At 34.9% G+C, this 18,713-nt stretch overlaps 1 protein-coding gene across 1 annotated transcript in view; it reads right to left on the bottom strand.

Annotated features, from left to right (window-relative positions):
* LOC121379040 (SEC14-like protein 5) overlaps positions 1–18,713 on the bottom strand; it is a 41,126-nt gene that overhangs the window by 9,876 nt on the left and 12,537 nt on the right. Inside the window, exons 9-14 of the mRNA XM_041507482.1 lie at positions 17,296–17,366; positions 15,982–16,288; positions 14,668–14,805; positions 13,454–13,702; positions 12,029–12,174; positions 6,706–6,804 (exon numbers count right to left, since the gene is read on the bottom strand). Of these exons, the coding sequence (XP_041363416.1) occupies positions 6,706–6,804; positions 12,029–12,174; positions 13,454–13,702; positions 14,668–14,805; positions 15,982–16,288; positions 17,296–17,366 (1,010 nt within the window). The remainder of the gene's footprint in view (positions 1–6,705; positions 6,805–12,028; positions 12,175–13,453; positions 13,703–14,667; positions 14,806–15,981; positions 16,289–17,295; positions 17,367–18,713) is intronic.

Below are 18,713 nucleotides of genomic sequence, written 5' to 3'. Positions count from 1 at the left end.
TCTAATGATGTCACACACATACAATTTATACAGTGTTGTCATGACATTAGTGTCTCAGACTCTATTAACATTTTATAAGCACCAAGGGTCTAATTCACAATGGTCTCTTAGACTCTGCTAGACAACAAAGCATCCTATTTGCAAGTCTTTTAGCATTGTACTGTGAATTAGGCCCCAGGATCCATATTAATAAACATACTTAAGTCAATGTATGATACTTATCTACGTACTTTAAGTATGTATTTAGGTATCATACATTGACTTAAGTATGTTTATGAATACGGAGCCAGGCCTGTAATCTATTGCTGTTGACTACAAGAAAAGAATGTTAACCAAGTGGTATGAACAACTAAATATTCATGTATCCATGTTTACATCCAATAACGGATAACTTCTGTACATGCTGGGGTGTTATTAGTTAAGAATCAGCAAAGCTGTTCACACATAAATGTAATGATGATTTGGGTTTTTTATAGCCATATGAATGTAAAAAATATAACAGACAATCCTCATAATTAAATTCAAAACACACTTACTAATAATAAAACTACAAGTTCATGCATGTGATTTATTTTGAGTTATTTTTTCGTTTTTTAAAAAATAACTCTCAATAAGACAAAGTAGCAAAATAAAGTGACATTATCAGATCCCCAACATTATTATTACTACTATTACTACGTTCATAAAAACACTCGCGTTGTTACGGTCGGACCTATGGGATGACGTTAAATTGTAATGAATACAACAGAAATTTAATGATTTACTTGTTTATTATGTCCAGTCATTGATGTCAGCTACATGAAAGTGAACACTGTTTACCATGTGGTATGAACAATTAAATTTTCATGTGTCAAAGTTTACATCCAGTATCTTACACAGGCCTGTGGAATTAGAATTTTTTTTAATAGCCAGCCGGGCTAGTAAATAAAAAAAATCCACTAGCCCGCAGATATTATCACTAGCCCAAGATTTGTCCTCAAATCTTATGACCACTTTCAATTGCCATATATGAAACAAACCATTTGTCAGCACAGTTTTACTCAAAATTGTGGGTCGCTAGACGGGCTATTGGGTTTTGCTATTGATTCGCCCGGTAGATTTTTTTTACCGTTTCTGGTGAGCAGGCGAGTGCAATTCAGCTGCCCTACTTACATGTATACATTTTGTTTTCCTTGCTGGTGTTGTAAAATGTCCACTCATTTTCCCTGTGTATGTAGCTCACTGATACACAAACACACCAAACACAAAAACCATAATCACAGTATATTTATTATGACATAATAATCGTTGTATGTGGTATACAACATCAAACAATGACAAACTTAACAAGGTTTTCACAACATTTATAAAACCTGCACATGTTAATGTCTACTGTACATGTTAATGTCTACTGTACATGTTAATGTCTACTGTACATGTTAATGTCTACTCTACATGTTAATGTCTACTCTACATGTTAATGTGTACTCTACATGTTAATGTGTACTCTACATGTTAATGTCTACTCTACATGTTAATGCCTACTCTACATGTTAATGTGTACTGTACATGTTAATGTCTACTCTACATGTTAATGTCTACTCTACATGTTAATGTCTACTCTACATGTTAATGTCTACTATACTTAAAGGGACATACCCTAGCTTTAAACACCAAGGCATATTTTTGAATATTGGAGTCATTTTTGACAACTGAAATCATACTTTACTTAGATTTTATTGTGTAGATTATCCATTTCCATACATTCGAAGTGTTTTTGGTCATCCTGATCTTTTTAATATCACAAAATGCATAAAAATGCATGTGTGTCTGAGAGGTAACAGTTATGGAGTCCAGTTTTAGTCTTATTTTTTAAAGGGTATTTCACTATTTCAAAGTCACAGACTCATGTTCATCCTGATGTTTTTAATATCACAAAATGCACGTGCGTCTGAGAGGTAACCGTTATGGAGTCGAATTTTAGTCTTATTTTTTAAAGGGTATTTCACTATTTCAAAGTCACAGACTCATGTTCATACTGATGTTTTTAATATCACAAAATGCTTAAAAATGCACGTGCGTCTGAGAGGTAACAGTTATGGAGTCCAGTTTTAGTCTTATTTTTTAAAGGGTATTTCACTATTTCAAAGTCACAGACTCATGTTCCACTAATGTAATTTTATCCATGTGTTACAGGTTTGTAGATTAACTAAACTTAGTGTTATTTTCACGGGCTGAAACCGGGGTCTGTCCCTTTAACAAGTCAACATTAATTGAAACGTCACAATATACACAGGACAACACTGATATTTCATAATTCATTAATAACATCAGTTCCATGGAATTTAATGTTTTATGAATCACACACTGGTTTGGTTCAAACTGACCGGTTTATTAACACTGGTACAAGTCATGTTTCTTTTTATTATATATTTAAATAATATTGAATTAAAAAGAATTCCGCGGAATTGCGTGCCATAAACTTATTCAATTTCACTGTGCACCATGATGAACATCCATCGGTACAACTATAAACCAAGTTTCATTGATGTAGGACGTATAGTTTTGTGAGGAACGGATCAAAACGCGAAACTTTCTCAGATGCAGAGCTACATTGCATACACCATGTTAATAGGTCTTAATGTTCTAGTCACAAAAGTCAACTCCATGCATTTCTGTTGGAAATGTAATATCTGTATCTCGTCTTACTAGTAATAGTAATAATGCTCATATGCTGATGTGTATAAAGCTTGTTCTATTTACCAACAATATTGCATTCAGTTCAGATAAACTGATCAATCAGTGATTAAGTTTAAATTACAAATGGCATCACAGCATAAGGAAGTACTTTTGAGTATTTTGAAATATAAAAATTCAACTGTCACACATATTACCTGGAGATGGCATAAAACATTTTTATATAATATCAACAAAAAAACTTAATATCCTGAGCTTTTTCAATAATTTCCTGCAGTTTGAATAAAAAATTGAATACAACACTGATGCGTCTGTGATAGAAATAATGTTGCATACAAATCCCCTTATAACATATTATACTATTTTATGCTTGTATGATGATCCCAGAGGCAGCGCAGATGGTACGGCCATGACCGTACCATTTTTCAAAGAGATACGGCATGGACGTACCACTTTGTGTGTGTGTGTGTGTTTATTTGTTGTATCTGTGAAAATGTCCTTACAAGTAATTTGAAAGGCGAGTCTGGCAACCACTATGTTTTACACTGTGCCTCTCCTGGATCCTGTAACCAATAGCCAAAGGATTAATGATAAGGCCTACTATGCAGTTGTTAGTAGGCCATAGATCTATATGTATACTGCAACCTTTAAGCAAAAAAAAAGAAAAAAGAAAAAAAAGAAACAAAAAAGAAAAGAAGATTTTCACTATTAAAGGTAGGGTCACCTCAAACAAAAGCCTTGTGTGTTGAAAAGATGCATACCCGGACCACCAACACATACTGACACTTTAGCAAATGAAAAAAGCGTAATTTTAGAGTTCATAAAAAAAGATTATTATTCCTGCTAACTGGGGGCAGCCATTTTGTTTTGTTTTTGTGACGTCTGGTGGCATAGCTTGGGGCGAAGTGACGTCAGCTCCTGACCATCTCCTGTATGTACAGTGTAAACAAAAGCATTTATTTTCGACAAGGTGCACCTGACTTGTAACCCAGCATAAATGACGTAATAATATAATAAACTATAAAATTTTAACTAAATATATTTAAAGTTGCTTTAACGGAACAAAATGGGGTCACAGTATTTTTCTGTTAAATAATCCAAATGAAAAATTTACACTATTAGGCCTATTGATATGCTACGTTGGAGCAAAAATAACAACCCACGATACCCAAGTGATAATTTTCTTTTCTTTGGGACTACGTAATTGGTCAATTCTGTGGTTTTAGATGGAAAAGTCTACTTAATCAATAGTTTTACAGAACTATTTACAGTAATAAACCATGTCCATTACCATTTTAGGGGCGACAGGTAATATTCCACAATACCGGTATAGACAGCATCAATTAATTGGCTCGTCTGGTTACCAATCAAATACACACCTGCCAATCAGGAATCACAGGTAGAAGCAACTCCGTGTATCATTTCAGTATGTAGGTTAATGCATGGACAAAACATTGTTAATTATTTCGACTTATTGTGTAGCAACTTTGACAATGGTATTTTATTTTGTATTGAAAAATAATATATATAGTGTGGGATATACTTATTGCTGGCTTACTGGGATGTGTATTATTACAAAACATTGCAATGTATGACTATTTACCATCCCGCAAAACATTACGCATTAAGTATTACTAACCACCAGCTCGCCAGAGGGCATACTCACTGAGATGGTACAAAATGGCTGCGCCCGTTATACAATGTATATAATAGCCGTCACATTTAACCATTTTATTAATTAACTATATACGATTATACTTGTTGATATTAAGCAATAATGTGCATTATATATCATTGAATATACATACCAGGCCAAATGCCTTAATTGTCCCTTCCTTTAAAGGACAGTCCCGAGTGTTCAACCACTGTAAGATATTTCGGACTAACAGAGCCTTTTTGGGGACTAAAATTACATATTAAATGATTTTACCCATGTTTACAATGTAAATGCATCAATGAATATTTAACAATGATTCATTCATTCATTTATATTGTAAACAAGAAAATGTCTATATAAACAAGATGTTTGTTGTCATCCTAATGTTTGTAGTAGAGCATATTAAATTTTATCTTTCAATAATTTTATATGTATGAAAAAATATATATTACGACCTAAAATGAAAAATTACTGCTACAAACATTAGCAGATGATTGCTATATAAACATTAACACATGCCCACAAACACACTGGATCTGAACAAGGAAATGCATTTAATATGTAATTTAAAAAATGAAAAGATTGTTAGTCAAATTTTTTTTACAACATATGGCTGCAAACTCAGGTTAGTCTATTTAAATGCTAAGAGTTAATTCTTCATCAGTCCGTGAATGCTACTGATTTTATAATTTCTGTAAGGGCTCACAGAATTGGGTCATGTGGTCGGCGTGGATGTGGTCGGGATGGCAGGAAGTACTGTCATTATTAGTTTACACTAGTTGGTTCTGCTTCAGTATTTTCCCTTACGTATTTGGTTTAAAATGAAACTTTATTTTGTCAGTGGTAGGTTAAAATGTAATTAATTTTCAATTGCTGAGACAAAACCATTCATAATATGTATGCATGAAAAAACTAAGAGAAGTTTGTAATGGACATAAATAAAATGACATCAGTAATAAATGATGAATACTTTCAAGAAACAGAATAACCTAAACCAATGAAAGAATATATTACCTTACACTGTACCTTGTTTATTTAAAATAAATAAATAATAATAATAATAAAAACTTAGTCAACTGTCACTGAAGCTAATCCCCATACCCCCCAAAAAACCAAAGACAGAGGAATGCTTCTCTTCTCAAAAGTGTGATTTACATTAATCAAGGGACATAATTTATAAAGGCAGATAATAACCATTTTTAAACAGAGACGTCTACATACACACGTTCTAGCTACATGTATGTTATCTAATGCAAAGCCAATCTACTTTTAAAGATTCACACAAAGGTTAAACAATACAAAATGCTGTTACCAGGTGAAACACAACACAGAATGCTTGATTACATATTAGTAGATTACAAATGCCAAATACAGTAAAGTCAGTGTTAAATGTTACAATATTTTGTCAAGTAGGGCCATATTATTGGTCATCAAAATCATATGCATTGATTAGCATAACATCGTTTATTCTAGAAGGATTAAATTGACACGTTGAAATTTTAGCACTGTTGAAAGTATTTTGTTTAATTATTTTGTATTAATTACAATATCTATGAGAAGAATATATATCATTATATCCGATACATTTTAATAAATTATATTAGGTTACATATTATACAATATTTGTAACAATTATTTTGTGTAAACTTGTTTCATTTGGCACTGCTACAGATATTTGTATCGGTTAACATATGTAGCATATCTTTATTAACCAACCAAAATTCACCAACATCAATATCAAATTTCAAATTTACTAAGTAGATACTGACCAATCATATTCAAAAAATACATTTGTAGTTAAGTTTTCATTATTTGTATAGTAAATATTGACCAATAACATTCCAAAATACATTTGTATTAGTTTTGGTTATGTCTATAGTAGTTAATGACCAATCATATCCCAAAATAGATTTCTAGTTTAGTTTTCATTATTTGTCTGGCCGATAATGGTCACCAATTAAATTCCAAAATACATTTCTAATTATTCCATTTTGTTCCCATTTCTGATGGAAATATATAAACATATCATTGTTACTGATATTATATGCATTAAGAACAGGGCCAATACAGTTGTTTTTAAATAGAATAAAATATATCAATCAATTACTTTTCATTATTTCTTGTATAACAGTAGATATTGACCAATCACATTTCCTAAGACATCTGTGTCACAACAGCACACGAAAAGCTTCACAGTCAGCAGTTGTTAGAGGTTCCCAAAGCAAAGTGTAGCGAAACAGAAGAAAGACATAGTCTACAACACAAAGTGCTGTCTACATCTACAACACAAAGTGCTGACCGAGTTCACACACAGGACATGCAGATATAAAAGACTGATGCTGAATGGCTGTGCATGCAGGTCATGTGATCACCTTGAAGGGCAGGAGCCGATTCCTGACTGGCTGCTCTGTGTACTAATACTGAGAGAAGAAAATCCACTCTGACATGACAGCAAGCTCGTCATTGAACCCCTAAAAATATAACAAGGATAACATTCAGATTCCAAATATATATACAGTTGAATCCCATTGGCTCGAATTTCGTTGGTGCTCGAGAAAGTATTCGACCCCTTTCATTTGGTCAACAACGAGTTCGACCCAACAAGATTCTACTGTGTGTATATAAAGAGGATTCATCACAAGTGTTTTTTAATATGGAAAATATCAACCAAGTGTATGTTAATCGGTCGAGGCTCTGCCGAGACAAATACTGATTAACTAGACAAGGTTGATATTTTCGCTGAAATCTTCAAGGACAAAAAACATGTATGCTGCCATTTTGCTTTTTTTTATGGAATAGGGCCTACTATTCAAGAGAAGTGGAAGGATGTGACGTCATCTAACAACATCATGAAATGTATTATGATCATCATAATCATATAGGTATATTCATTTCAGGGATGGGACAGGGATTACTGGTGTCCATATATTCATTAGAGAACCATTACATGTGAAAGGAAATCAAAATAATATTCATATGATCATGGTGATTCGTTGTTTTTTCACACGATCATGATTCAACATCATGGTGGTTGAAATTTTTTCTTCAAACTGGCCACCGGGCTCGAACAATGTACTTACAAGTAGTTTTTGCATTTAAAAAAATTCTATAGGCGAATTGATCACAGAGGTGAGTCCCTTTTTTAAAAATGATTACAACTGTTTTTATGGTCCTGGTAAAGAAATTCAGTCGGTGCAGGGTCCATCCGGCCCCTAGGGGAAACACTGGTTATGGTATAGGCAATCATCATGACATCATATTAATTATGTCACATTCTTTGAAGGCTTCCACCTCTCTTGAAGAGTATTCCATAAAAAGCAAAATGGCAAACGAATACATGCTTTTTGTCCTAGTAGATATCAGCAATGTCAATCAATATAGGTGACATGGTTACATTCCAGTATGTGGAATCTATGCCAATGTAATATTTTTTTCACAATTTCTGCCTGGCCAAAATCTAACTTAAATTAAAGGTAAGAGAGTAATTTATCATTAGTTGTTAACAAAAGTGGTCAACACCAGACACAAAAATTCAAATTAGTAGCTCAAACTAGATTTTGTCTTCAATAATTTTGTGTATGTAAAAAAACAACACCTATCCTGTTTAAGCTAATATATATATATATATATATATATATATATATATATATATATATATATATATATATATATATATATATATATATACTCTTCAAAAGAAGAAACGCAAAACCACATTGTCGTAACATTTGGAGAATTGATTTAATTATTGAATGGTGAGTCCGATAATTACCAAATGTTGCAGGATTGTTCACAATTCACTCTAGTCCATTGTGAGTAAGTGATAGGACACACCACCAAGGTCAAGGTCATCTGGAGTCAATACCGGGTGTGGCCTCCGCGTGTGTTGACAACTGCCTGGCACCGCCTGCCCATTGAAGCAACCAGAGTACGGATGACGTCCCGGGGGATGGTGGCCCACTCGGCCTGCAAGGCTGCTGCCAGCTCGGGCAGGGTCTGGGGCTGTGGTTGTCGCTGTCGGAGGCGTCGGTCCAACTCATCCCATAGATGCTCAATTGGGTTCAAATCCGGTGATGTCGATGGCCAAGGAAGGACATTAATGTTGTTGTTCTGTAGGAAAGCCGTTGTGAGACGTGCTGTGTGAGGCCTTGGTGTTGGCCATAACTGGGACGATGTGTGGCCGGAGGATCTGGTCAATGTAGCCCTGTGCATTCAGGTTGCCCTGCACGTGGACCAGGTCAGTTCTGCCAGTGTGTGAGATGGCTGCCCACACCATGACACTACCACCGCCGAATCTGTCCACTTCCTGCACGCAGTTTGCCGCATAAAGTTCACCACGACGCCTATACACGCGACATCTTCCATCATGACGTCGGAGCAGAAATCGGGACTCGTCACTGAACCACACCTGTCTCCATCGCAGTTGAGGCCATTGTCGATGAATCTGGCACCACTGCAGTCGGAGTCGACGGTGTTGTGGTGTTAAGATGACACCTCGAACTGGACGTCTGGCACGAATTCCTACCTCACGTAGGCGGTTCCGTACGGTCTGGTCGGATATCCTGCGCAAACCTGGTATTTCTGCGGCTGTGGAGGTGGCAGTAGTCAATCGTTCCCGAAGGTGGCGTACACGGATGTAGCGGTCCTGCCCGGGGGTAGTGACCCGTGGTCGACCGGATCTAGGGAGGTCACGTGTTGATCCATGTTGCTGGTAACGGTCCCACAGTCTGGAGATGGTGCTTGGGGACACATGGAATGCCCTGGCAACGGCCGTTCTGGATTCGCCTGCGTCTAATCGGCCAATGGCATTGTTTCTCTGCGGTTCACCGAGACGTGGCATGTCCTGGATTGTCAACTGTCGGCCAGATACAGAGGCCAGGCAAGCGAACACCCTGCACTTTTATACTGTCGGTGTTCATGTTGCACGTGCAGACAACGCACGTGCAGTGGTGACATGGTTTGCACGTGGCTGCGTTTTTGCGAATATTCACATTTTGGAACTTTATTGTACAGTAGCTGCGTTTTATCGAATGTAACCGTGGGAATGTGTTTGGGACATGCAATGACCTTATATTCACAAAGCATGAACCGGTAGGAAACATAAAATCGGAGTTATAACCCATTTGTACCCTTTTGCGTTTCTTTTTTTGAAGAGTATATATATATATATATATATATATATATATATATATATATATAAGGAATTCCAGAAACACATGGTGTACAAACATTAATATTTTAAGCAAGATAATGTAATTAATATCCAGTTTTATTCATTAAAAGCTTTGTTAGTAGGGGGCATGTTTAAATGTCTGTAAAGTCAGGAATGCCTCTTTAACATTTATGACTGTCATTTCTTAATGAAGTGTAATGATGAAAAAAGCACTTTAAAATATATATCTAGGTGTGATAATACTGTATAATGTGTTCATTAAAATTATACTGATGTATGAAATTTTATTTCCAATCGACACCAAAATATAATTTCCATCCGACACCAAAACTAAAGTGCCTATAGAAGACAAAAGTTAATCAAAGAAGTTAGTTAGTTGATCTAGATTTCAAACATGTTTCTTGGTAATAAAAAAACACACTTGTTAATCAATGTTCCCTCATATACTTTTGATAGAATGTTGCATTGATTCTGTTAGTTGACATTTTTGATTTCTATTAATGTCCAACACCAAAACTATTTAAACTTCACTAAGTCAAAATGAGTTACAAATGTAATTGAGGAATTTGTCATGCATGGTATTAATGCACCACCTCCTGCAAAACTATATTACTTAACTTCCTAATGTGATTCGACTTAAAAGGAATACACGGTGAAAGTTTCAAATTCCACCTGACACCAAAACAAGTATTTTGAAATATGCCCCAAAATAGTTCTACAATTAAACTTACATATTAAACATATTTTCTTGTTTAGAATATTAGTGTCTGTATATTCAATGTGTTTATTGTCGTCTTAATATTTGTAAGAAGCCCAAACTCGATTTGGTCTTCAAATAATTTCATACGTACGAAAAATATATATTTTAGGAAATAAAATGAAATTTAACCTAGTACATATATTGGAACGATCAGAAACACGTTTAATATACAGCCACTAATATTTTATGCAGAAAAATATATTTGATATGTAATTACAGTCGTTAAAAAGTCTCTGTTAGTTGATAACATCTTTAAAATTGCAGCAAACTCTGGAATGTCCCTTTAAAAGGTGTTGAGTTTGACTGAGATGTTTTTTAATTGTCGATCATACTATTTCCAGCAATAATTAATATTAATAAAAAAAAGAGACGTAAAACAATGAATACAATAACTTTTTTTTCTCCAAGGAAAAACTGTGTGCAATGAACTGCAATGCGAATATTAGTAGCTAAAAATAGCATCGATAAAAACCAACCACAGATTTATAACAATGCAAAATTAATATATTTATTATTACAAAATTCATACTGTTATTTTATTTATTATTATTTTAAAATATATACATGTATAAACAAATGAACTATATAAATATATTAGTGTTCTTTATTATGACAAAGGCAGTGTTTGTTCTGCATTAAAAGTAAGATAAAATGTCCACTGTTTACTGTTGCTTACAATCAGGAAATGGGGCTCTAACAGATAATCGGTTACACTGGTTATTATCATAAATATATATTTTGTTTTCTTGCCAACAATCTGTTAAAAGTACTGCATTCTGGTTCCACACATAATGAATCATCTTCATTTAAAAGAAAAATACAATAATATGATTCCAATCATGTCATTTACCATTTCCATACATTTTACAACCCCTTCCCCCCAGAAAACGCTCAAACAACCCAACAACAACGATGGTTGTTAAATTATTTACTAATTTATAGACAAGTTAATTTCATTTCTGTTTAAAACATTTTTCTTTTTTTTCTTTTTGTAGACCATAGTGAAACTCTGTATGAACAGTACTGTAGATCCTGAAATTAATAAATTAATGTTTTTATATGAATTTTATCTTTATTCATTATGTTGGCGCTGTCAAAATATAGAACATGTTCTATGTCTTCTGCTGCCAGATCTGTAGTTCATGCCAACATAGACACGGTGTGTTTTGTCACATTCAATTCAGTATCAGTTTGTTTCTTTTAACTAGTAACATACTCGCCAGACACTAAAATTCTTAGTCGCCCTTAGCCAATAAAGGTCGCCATGGGCTACTGCTAATTTTCAACCCTGAATTAGTATGTCTCATCTACGATGAATTGTTTTCCAGTTGTGTTTTATAAATATGTTAGTATTTTAATCTTTGTTTGTTTTTGTTTTAATAATGTGGGACACATAGACAAAACATCTAAATAAATGCGTCATATTATTAATGCGAATAACACGAACTCGCATTTTTCGCATTAATATTATGATTGCATTAATTTCAGGATCTACAGTATTAACACCCCCCTCCCATTTCTATCATCATCTGTACTTATTACAATGGCTGACTCACAGAAAATTATGGCAGTCTGACAACCATTCAATTAATAGGTTTCTAATGATACATCTAATATGCAATTAAGTTTTTTCCGTATATGTGCATTTACAAAAGTCTGTGACTCGTGCTACAATAGCCAATTTTGAATTTCGATCAATTTTGTTAACACACTTAACAATAATAACACCAGTATGACTAGCCTACTATAAAGTTCAACTTACTTGAAAGCATTGGATGGCAGCAATTCTGTGTTGTACATGACCTTTGACTTGTGTGATGTGAGCGGAAAGTCAAACGCAGCCTTAGCCGAGTCGAAATATTTCCACTGCAGAATGTAGCTACCTGACTGACTGGTGACATGAGTACCCTGCAATACCATACAAGTCAATAAAGGAGAGGAAGGTTTGTCTAATAACACCTCAGCCCATTTTTAAACTACAGCTACATATAGTGTTTAACATATGGTTACTGTCACACTTGGTTTAAATAATGAAGCATGTTCGGAAAATGTGAACATTAAACAATTTAATTTTTTTTTTTTTTTTAAATTTCGACCATGGGGTTTGTATATGTATGTATCCATCATACAGGCCCTGGGTACAGATCTGCAAACTATCCCATTCCTGTATATAACACACACAGGTGACATACAACATATATCTACCAACCAGTCTACTGTTCCCATTGCTACATATATGACATAAGAAATATATCTGCCACCCTGTACTCTGACTCGGGCCACCACAGATTACTTTGAGCAAGCCTGATGGCAAGTGAAAAAAGGTAAATAAATATCTACTTATTTATAAATGATAAATATTCATTTGATTTTCAATGCTGTTAATTGGTGTAGTATTTTAAAGTTCCAAATTGATAAACATTTGTTACATGTCTTTTTAAACAAACCATAATATATGCCTAATCAGCCTATCTGTTGTATAAATTGTCAAACTGATCAAACATGATCACTGTAGGCAAAATGTACATTGAAAAGTTTAATAATTTCATTTACTTGTATTTTGTTTTATCAACAGTTAAAATTGGGCAAATTAATTTTTAACCATTGCCAGTGAATTTTCAAGTCCACTGGCCCCATGGCAAGAGAATGATTTTAAAATTCTAGAACCTCTGTGTACACTGTCCCTGTTACTGCATATATAACATATACACATGAAATAAGACACATATCTACCAACCTGTACACTGTCCCCGTTCCTGTATATATAACATACACACATGAAATACAACAGATATCTACCAGTGAAATACGACAGATATCTACAAACCTGTACACTGTCCCCGTTCCTGTATATATAACATACACATGTAAAATACAACAGATATCTACCAATGAAATACGACAGATATCTACCAACCTGTACACTGTCCCCGTTCCTGTATATATAACATACACATGTAAAATACGACAGATATCTACCAACCTGTACACTGTCCCCGTTCCTGTATATATATATAACATACACATGTAAAATACGACAGATATCTACCAACCTGTACACTGTCCCCGTTCCTGTATATATATAACATACACATGTAAAATACGACAGATATCTACCAACCTGTACACTGTCCCCGTTCCTGTATATATAACATACACATGTAAAATACGACAGATATCTACCAACCTGTACACTGTCCCCGTTCCTGCATATATGGGGTGCCTCCATGATGCTGAGGTCGACTCCGACCACCATAGACTTGTCGAGGTACTGGACGGACCCGATTCCACCGATGGCTCCACTGATGTGGTGCTGGTGACATGGGTCGGAGCCGCGGTGGTCCTTGCAGCGGAACACCGTGAATGTCACGTCGCCCTTCAGGATGTCAAAATCCCACGTGATCACACAACCTTTCTCTGGAACCTGAATCAACACCTGAAAGAAAATAAATATAACAACAATAACTCTCAACATTAACTTTATTTTAAAGCGTCAAAGCCTAGTTTCAACCCATGAAAATGGACACAAAGTTTGGCTAATTGACAAACCTGCAACTCATTTGAACAAAGTTACAACAGAGTCTGTGACACTGAAATGAGGAAATATCCGTAAAAAATTAGTTTCCATAAATAGTATATCCATTGTGTACTTTTCTGATGGTGATGGCTAATGCAGTCATGCCATCAACTTTTGCATTTAGTTCAATGTTAAAGATCAGTGAAACTTGGTTTATAGCTGTACCAACTGATTTTCATCACAATGCCAGGAAAATTTTTTAATTAAAATTTTACTTTTGTGTTTAGCTCAATGTTAAAGTTTCACACGCTCCATTGTTTACAAACAAACTCCTATATCAATAAAACTTGGTTTATAGTTGCACGTATGGGTGTTCATCACAATCCATGTGAAAAAAACAAACTTTTGCATTTAGCTCAATGTTAAAGTTTTATATTTAACTCCATTTCTCACAAACTGTAAGTACTATATTAATGTTCATCATAATGCATACATGTAAAACTGTAAGTACTATATTAATGTTCATCACAATGCATGTGTAAAACTGTAAGTACTATATTAATGTTCATCACAATGCATGTGTAAAACTGTAAGTACTATATTAATGTTCATCACAATGCATGTGTAAAAATAAGACATTAAAGAGTTTAAACAACTGGACAAGGAAGGAAATGGTTTATTTAATGACACACTCAAACACATTTTATTTACGGTTACATGGCATCGGACATATGGTTAAGGACCACACAGATATTGAGGGAGGAAACCTGCTGTCGGCCTTTCATAGGCTACTCTTTATACCACGGCCTTTGATGTACCATTCATGGTGCACTGGCCTAACTGGACAAACAATAAAATCAAGTGGATTCTGTGACAGTGAATACCTCGTGAGGGAAGTCCTTTACAACTTGAGCTGTGATGTAGAGACTGTCCATGCTGAGAGGGGGCTCGTCGGGCGATCGGTCCAACTGATCGTCCTGGTACAGAGACTTCGGAACCAGTCCTCCTTCTGGCACCTCACACTGGTAAATATACGAAAAGTATAACATTAAATAATAAAATAAATCAGGACAATGCATATATATTTCATTAAAAGTGAAGCATTTATGACTGAAATGAATTGGATTAATAGTAAAATATAAGTTTTTAAAGGATTAACTTGCAACACTGTCTCCATCCAATATATCAGGGAATTTGGGGAACATTTTGTTCAGTATCCCTACGCAAGTTTCAGAGATCACTACACAATTTTTAATGTAGCTGTTAATCAACTTCAATAGACTAGAAATATCAGTAATTACGATTTTCAAAACAAAATTTTCACTGGAATTAGATTAGATTAACTAAAACAGTACGTAGCATTAACCGTGTGGATACTGCAGGCAGGTATTTCGTCCGATATCACACAAGCCGACACATTATATCACATGCAATGCATTAACTAATTCATATGTTTCATCATTCTGCACGTGTGACTGGCCGAAAATTATAAAACAGGACATAGTTTTGATGAAAATTAAAAATAGATGATATACTTCTTTTTTCTAGGAGAAATACCCTGGAATTTTGAGTTGAAAAAGTAGTTTTCAGTGAGTACTTTTCTTTTCACAACAATGGCGGAAAGTCATGGTAATTTTGAGGAATTGATATCTTGATTGTGACAGCTAATTTGATAATATATTAGACTGTTTGTACAAACAAAGAACAAATTCACCAAATATTAGGGTATGAATCATAGTTTTCAAAACAAACTGTGATAAGTAAAACACAGTGAATGGGAATAATGGCTATAAATACTAAAACTCTGGCCATAAGTGCACATAAGTAAAAAGGTTACTTCACTGATTTTAAAAATAACTTTAAACATTAACTGTTCAAAAATATAAAAACATTTTTTAAAAATCCACACATATCTTTTTACATATATAAACATTATGTTGTGTATTTATAATATTTTACAGTGAAAATATGCAACTCCTGCAATTATGTACGCAATCGGCAATGCTGTAAAGATTGCTGTGGAGTTTTTAATTCCCTACAGCACTGTTTTGCTGTGTACTAGATTCAATGTTTTTTCCATGGCATGTTTTCAGCAGTGGACATTTTTTTAAGTTCGAGGGGTGAATATTGAGTAAACATTATAAACTTGTACCCATAAAAGTGTTTTAAGTCACAAATGAATCAATAGTTTAACTCACAAGACAGTCTCCACCGAGGAAGTCGGGGATATAGCGTTTGTCCACATAGTCGACGAGTCCACCGGGACCCTGGTAGTCGTTGCCGCCATAGATCATGAACTTGTTGCGTGTGTTCTCGTCGATGAACGGACTGACCAGCGTCCAGAGAACAGGGAAGACGCGGGGGGCGCGCACGATCAGCAGTCGACCCATCGTCTCCGGGTAGTTAGCCTCCACCACCTCGATGATGCGCAGTAGGGCACGAATGCCGGGACGCCACCAGTGTCGCATGCTCAGACCATCGAGATCAACAATACATGTACAAGTGCTGTAGGAGAGAAAAAGAAAAACATGAGTGATGTTTGTCGTTAAAGATTTTGTTTAAAAAAAAAAAAAAAAAATAAGCTGCCTCTGAGACCAATAATACACGTACAAGTACTGTAGGAGGAGGAAAGAACCCAGAAGTGATGTATGTGGTTAAGATTTAGTTTTTTTTAAAAAGAAGACAATATTGTACAAGTACTGTAGGAGGAGGAAAGAACCCAGAAGTGATGTATGTGGTTAAGATTTTTTTTTAAAAAAAGAAGACAATATTGTACAAGTACTGTAGAAGAAAACCCCCCATAAAAAACAAGTGTAATGTTTGTTAAAAAGGATTTGTTTGAAATAAAATAAGAATAAAGAGGAAGAAGAAGAAGGAAAACGATCACATCAAGATCAACAGTACAGGACTGTAGAAAGAAAAAAACACAATAAACAAGACTGATCTTTGTTGAAAAATCTTCTTGTTTAAAGAAAATAATTTAACAAATAAAGTATAAAATAAAGATGTAATTTATCGTCCATTAAAGGCTTTTGTAGGAGATATCGCTGGCACTATTATTTGTGATATCTCCTGCGATATCTCCACAGGAGATATCACTTCTTATAATCTTGATTGGTCAAATTTTAATCACAAGACAATGTTTTGTTAAATCACTGCGTTTGTTTCAATGCTAAACCTGCCAATAACGACGTCACCCCACTGCCGTTTTGCTAGTTAATGAGTCTACCGCTGACATTCAACCCACATTACTGACATTGTTTACAACTGTCGCAAATGAAAAGAATGATAATGGATGATAAAAAGAATATTCCCTGAGTGTCTTGTGATATCATAATTTATCAGTACTCGTTGATAAAAGTATAAAATCCTCGGCAAGCCTCGGATTTCATACTTTTATCAACTTGTACTGATAAATTATGATGTCACAAGACACGAGGGGAGTATCCTCTATATACAGGTTTAATCGGTAAATAAAAACTTAATAAAAAAACCCAACAATGTTAAATCACCTGACAGGGTAACCTCTTTTCGATGTCGCTGCCTCAGCACGCAATAACCCTTCCTCGTTAACTGCCAGTACCTGAAACAAAAACACAGAAAAATACATACCGTATTTTCTGGCCTATAAGCTGCTACTGTTTTTCTGTGAATTAGGTGTGTTTTATAAAACGGTGCGCCATATTTATGAATTTTACGGTAACTGTCAAGCGTATAAAAGTGCACCTTATTTTTCATTCTCAAAGGCGTGCGCTACAACAGCTTTCTCTGAATGTGCACGTAAAGCCCTATGACCTGACCTCATTCTTATAATACTGGTATCCTTCATTGTCTAGTCAGGCCTGAACTTTGGCTGAAGCAATAAAATAACACCTGCCCTGGTCACTGGTGTATTGTTACAACTTACACCGTCAAAAATGAACTCGATCGTTAAGTTCATTTATTTGATTTCTCCAACATTCATTGCAAGTGGTGCATTTGTTTTGTTTGTCCGATGTTTTAAAATAAAGCAACTCGCCTGTAATGTTGTTTGTTTTTATAGCAAAAACACTCCAGTTGCCTGTTGAGTTTGATAGCAAGGCCAATTATGCGTTAAACAATATCACGTGACACGGTTACAATGTCATGGTCACTTAGGCTAATTATACTGAGCCGTCACATAACAATGACAACAAAACAATTACTTAATTGATCCTTTTAATACTTCTGTTTGTTACCTCTTTGTAATATAATTAGTAGATCAGATTTTATGTTCAGTATGAGCTTGCGGCATGACATCACATAAATTGAGACTTTGTAAATTGTAATGTTTTTATTACAAGTCGACATTTCCCTTTTAATCAGCCTGCAAACAATGGGTTGATTGCTATGGCTTTTATCTAAGTAACGCCATGGATAAACATGTTTGCAAAATGTATTTTTTGTTTTGTTTTGACAGTTGAGGGGTCTTCTTGTGAATATTGGTTTAAGTTTTTGGTTAGGTGTATCAGCAATTTAGACTGGCAAACTAATACTGTACAATCGAACTATATACCTGTGTTCAGTTTATACTCATGCTGTAAAACGTTCAACATGCCTCCTGTCAAAAAAAGAAAGAGTTACACGTGTCGTTTAAACAACAAGTTATAACATTTGCTGAAGAAAATGGCAATAAAGCAGCTGGCAGAGAATTCTCTATTGATGAATCGATGGTTAGAAGTTGGAGAAAGCAAAAAGATGTTTTGCGATTGACAAAAAAGACCAAAAAAGCCAACAGAGGACACAAAGCTAGATGGCCAAAACTTGAGAAGATGATTGAAGACTGGGTCCTGTTACAACGAGCAGCATGCCGAGGGTTAAACACGGTGACCATCAGACTAAGAGCCAAGGTGATTGCCAGAGAGATGGGAATAGATGATTTCCAGGCCGGACCATCTTGGTGTTTTCGTTT

This window comes from Gigantopelta aegis, chromosome 8, assembly GCF_016097555.1.
Source record: "Gigantopelta aegis isolate Gae_Host chromosome 8, Gae_host_genome, whole genome shotgun sequence".
Lineage (NCBI taxonomy): Eukaryota > Metazoa > Mollusca > Gastropoda > Neomphalida > Peltospiridae > Gigantopelta > Gigantopelta aegis.
This window is presented reverse-complemented; position numbering and strand designations above follow the sequence as displayed.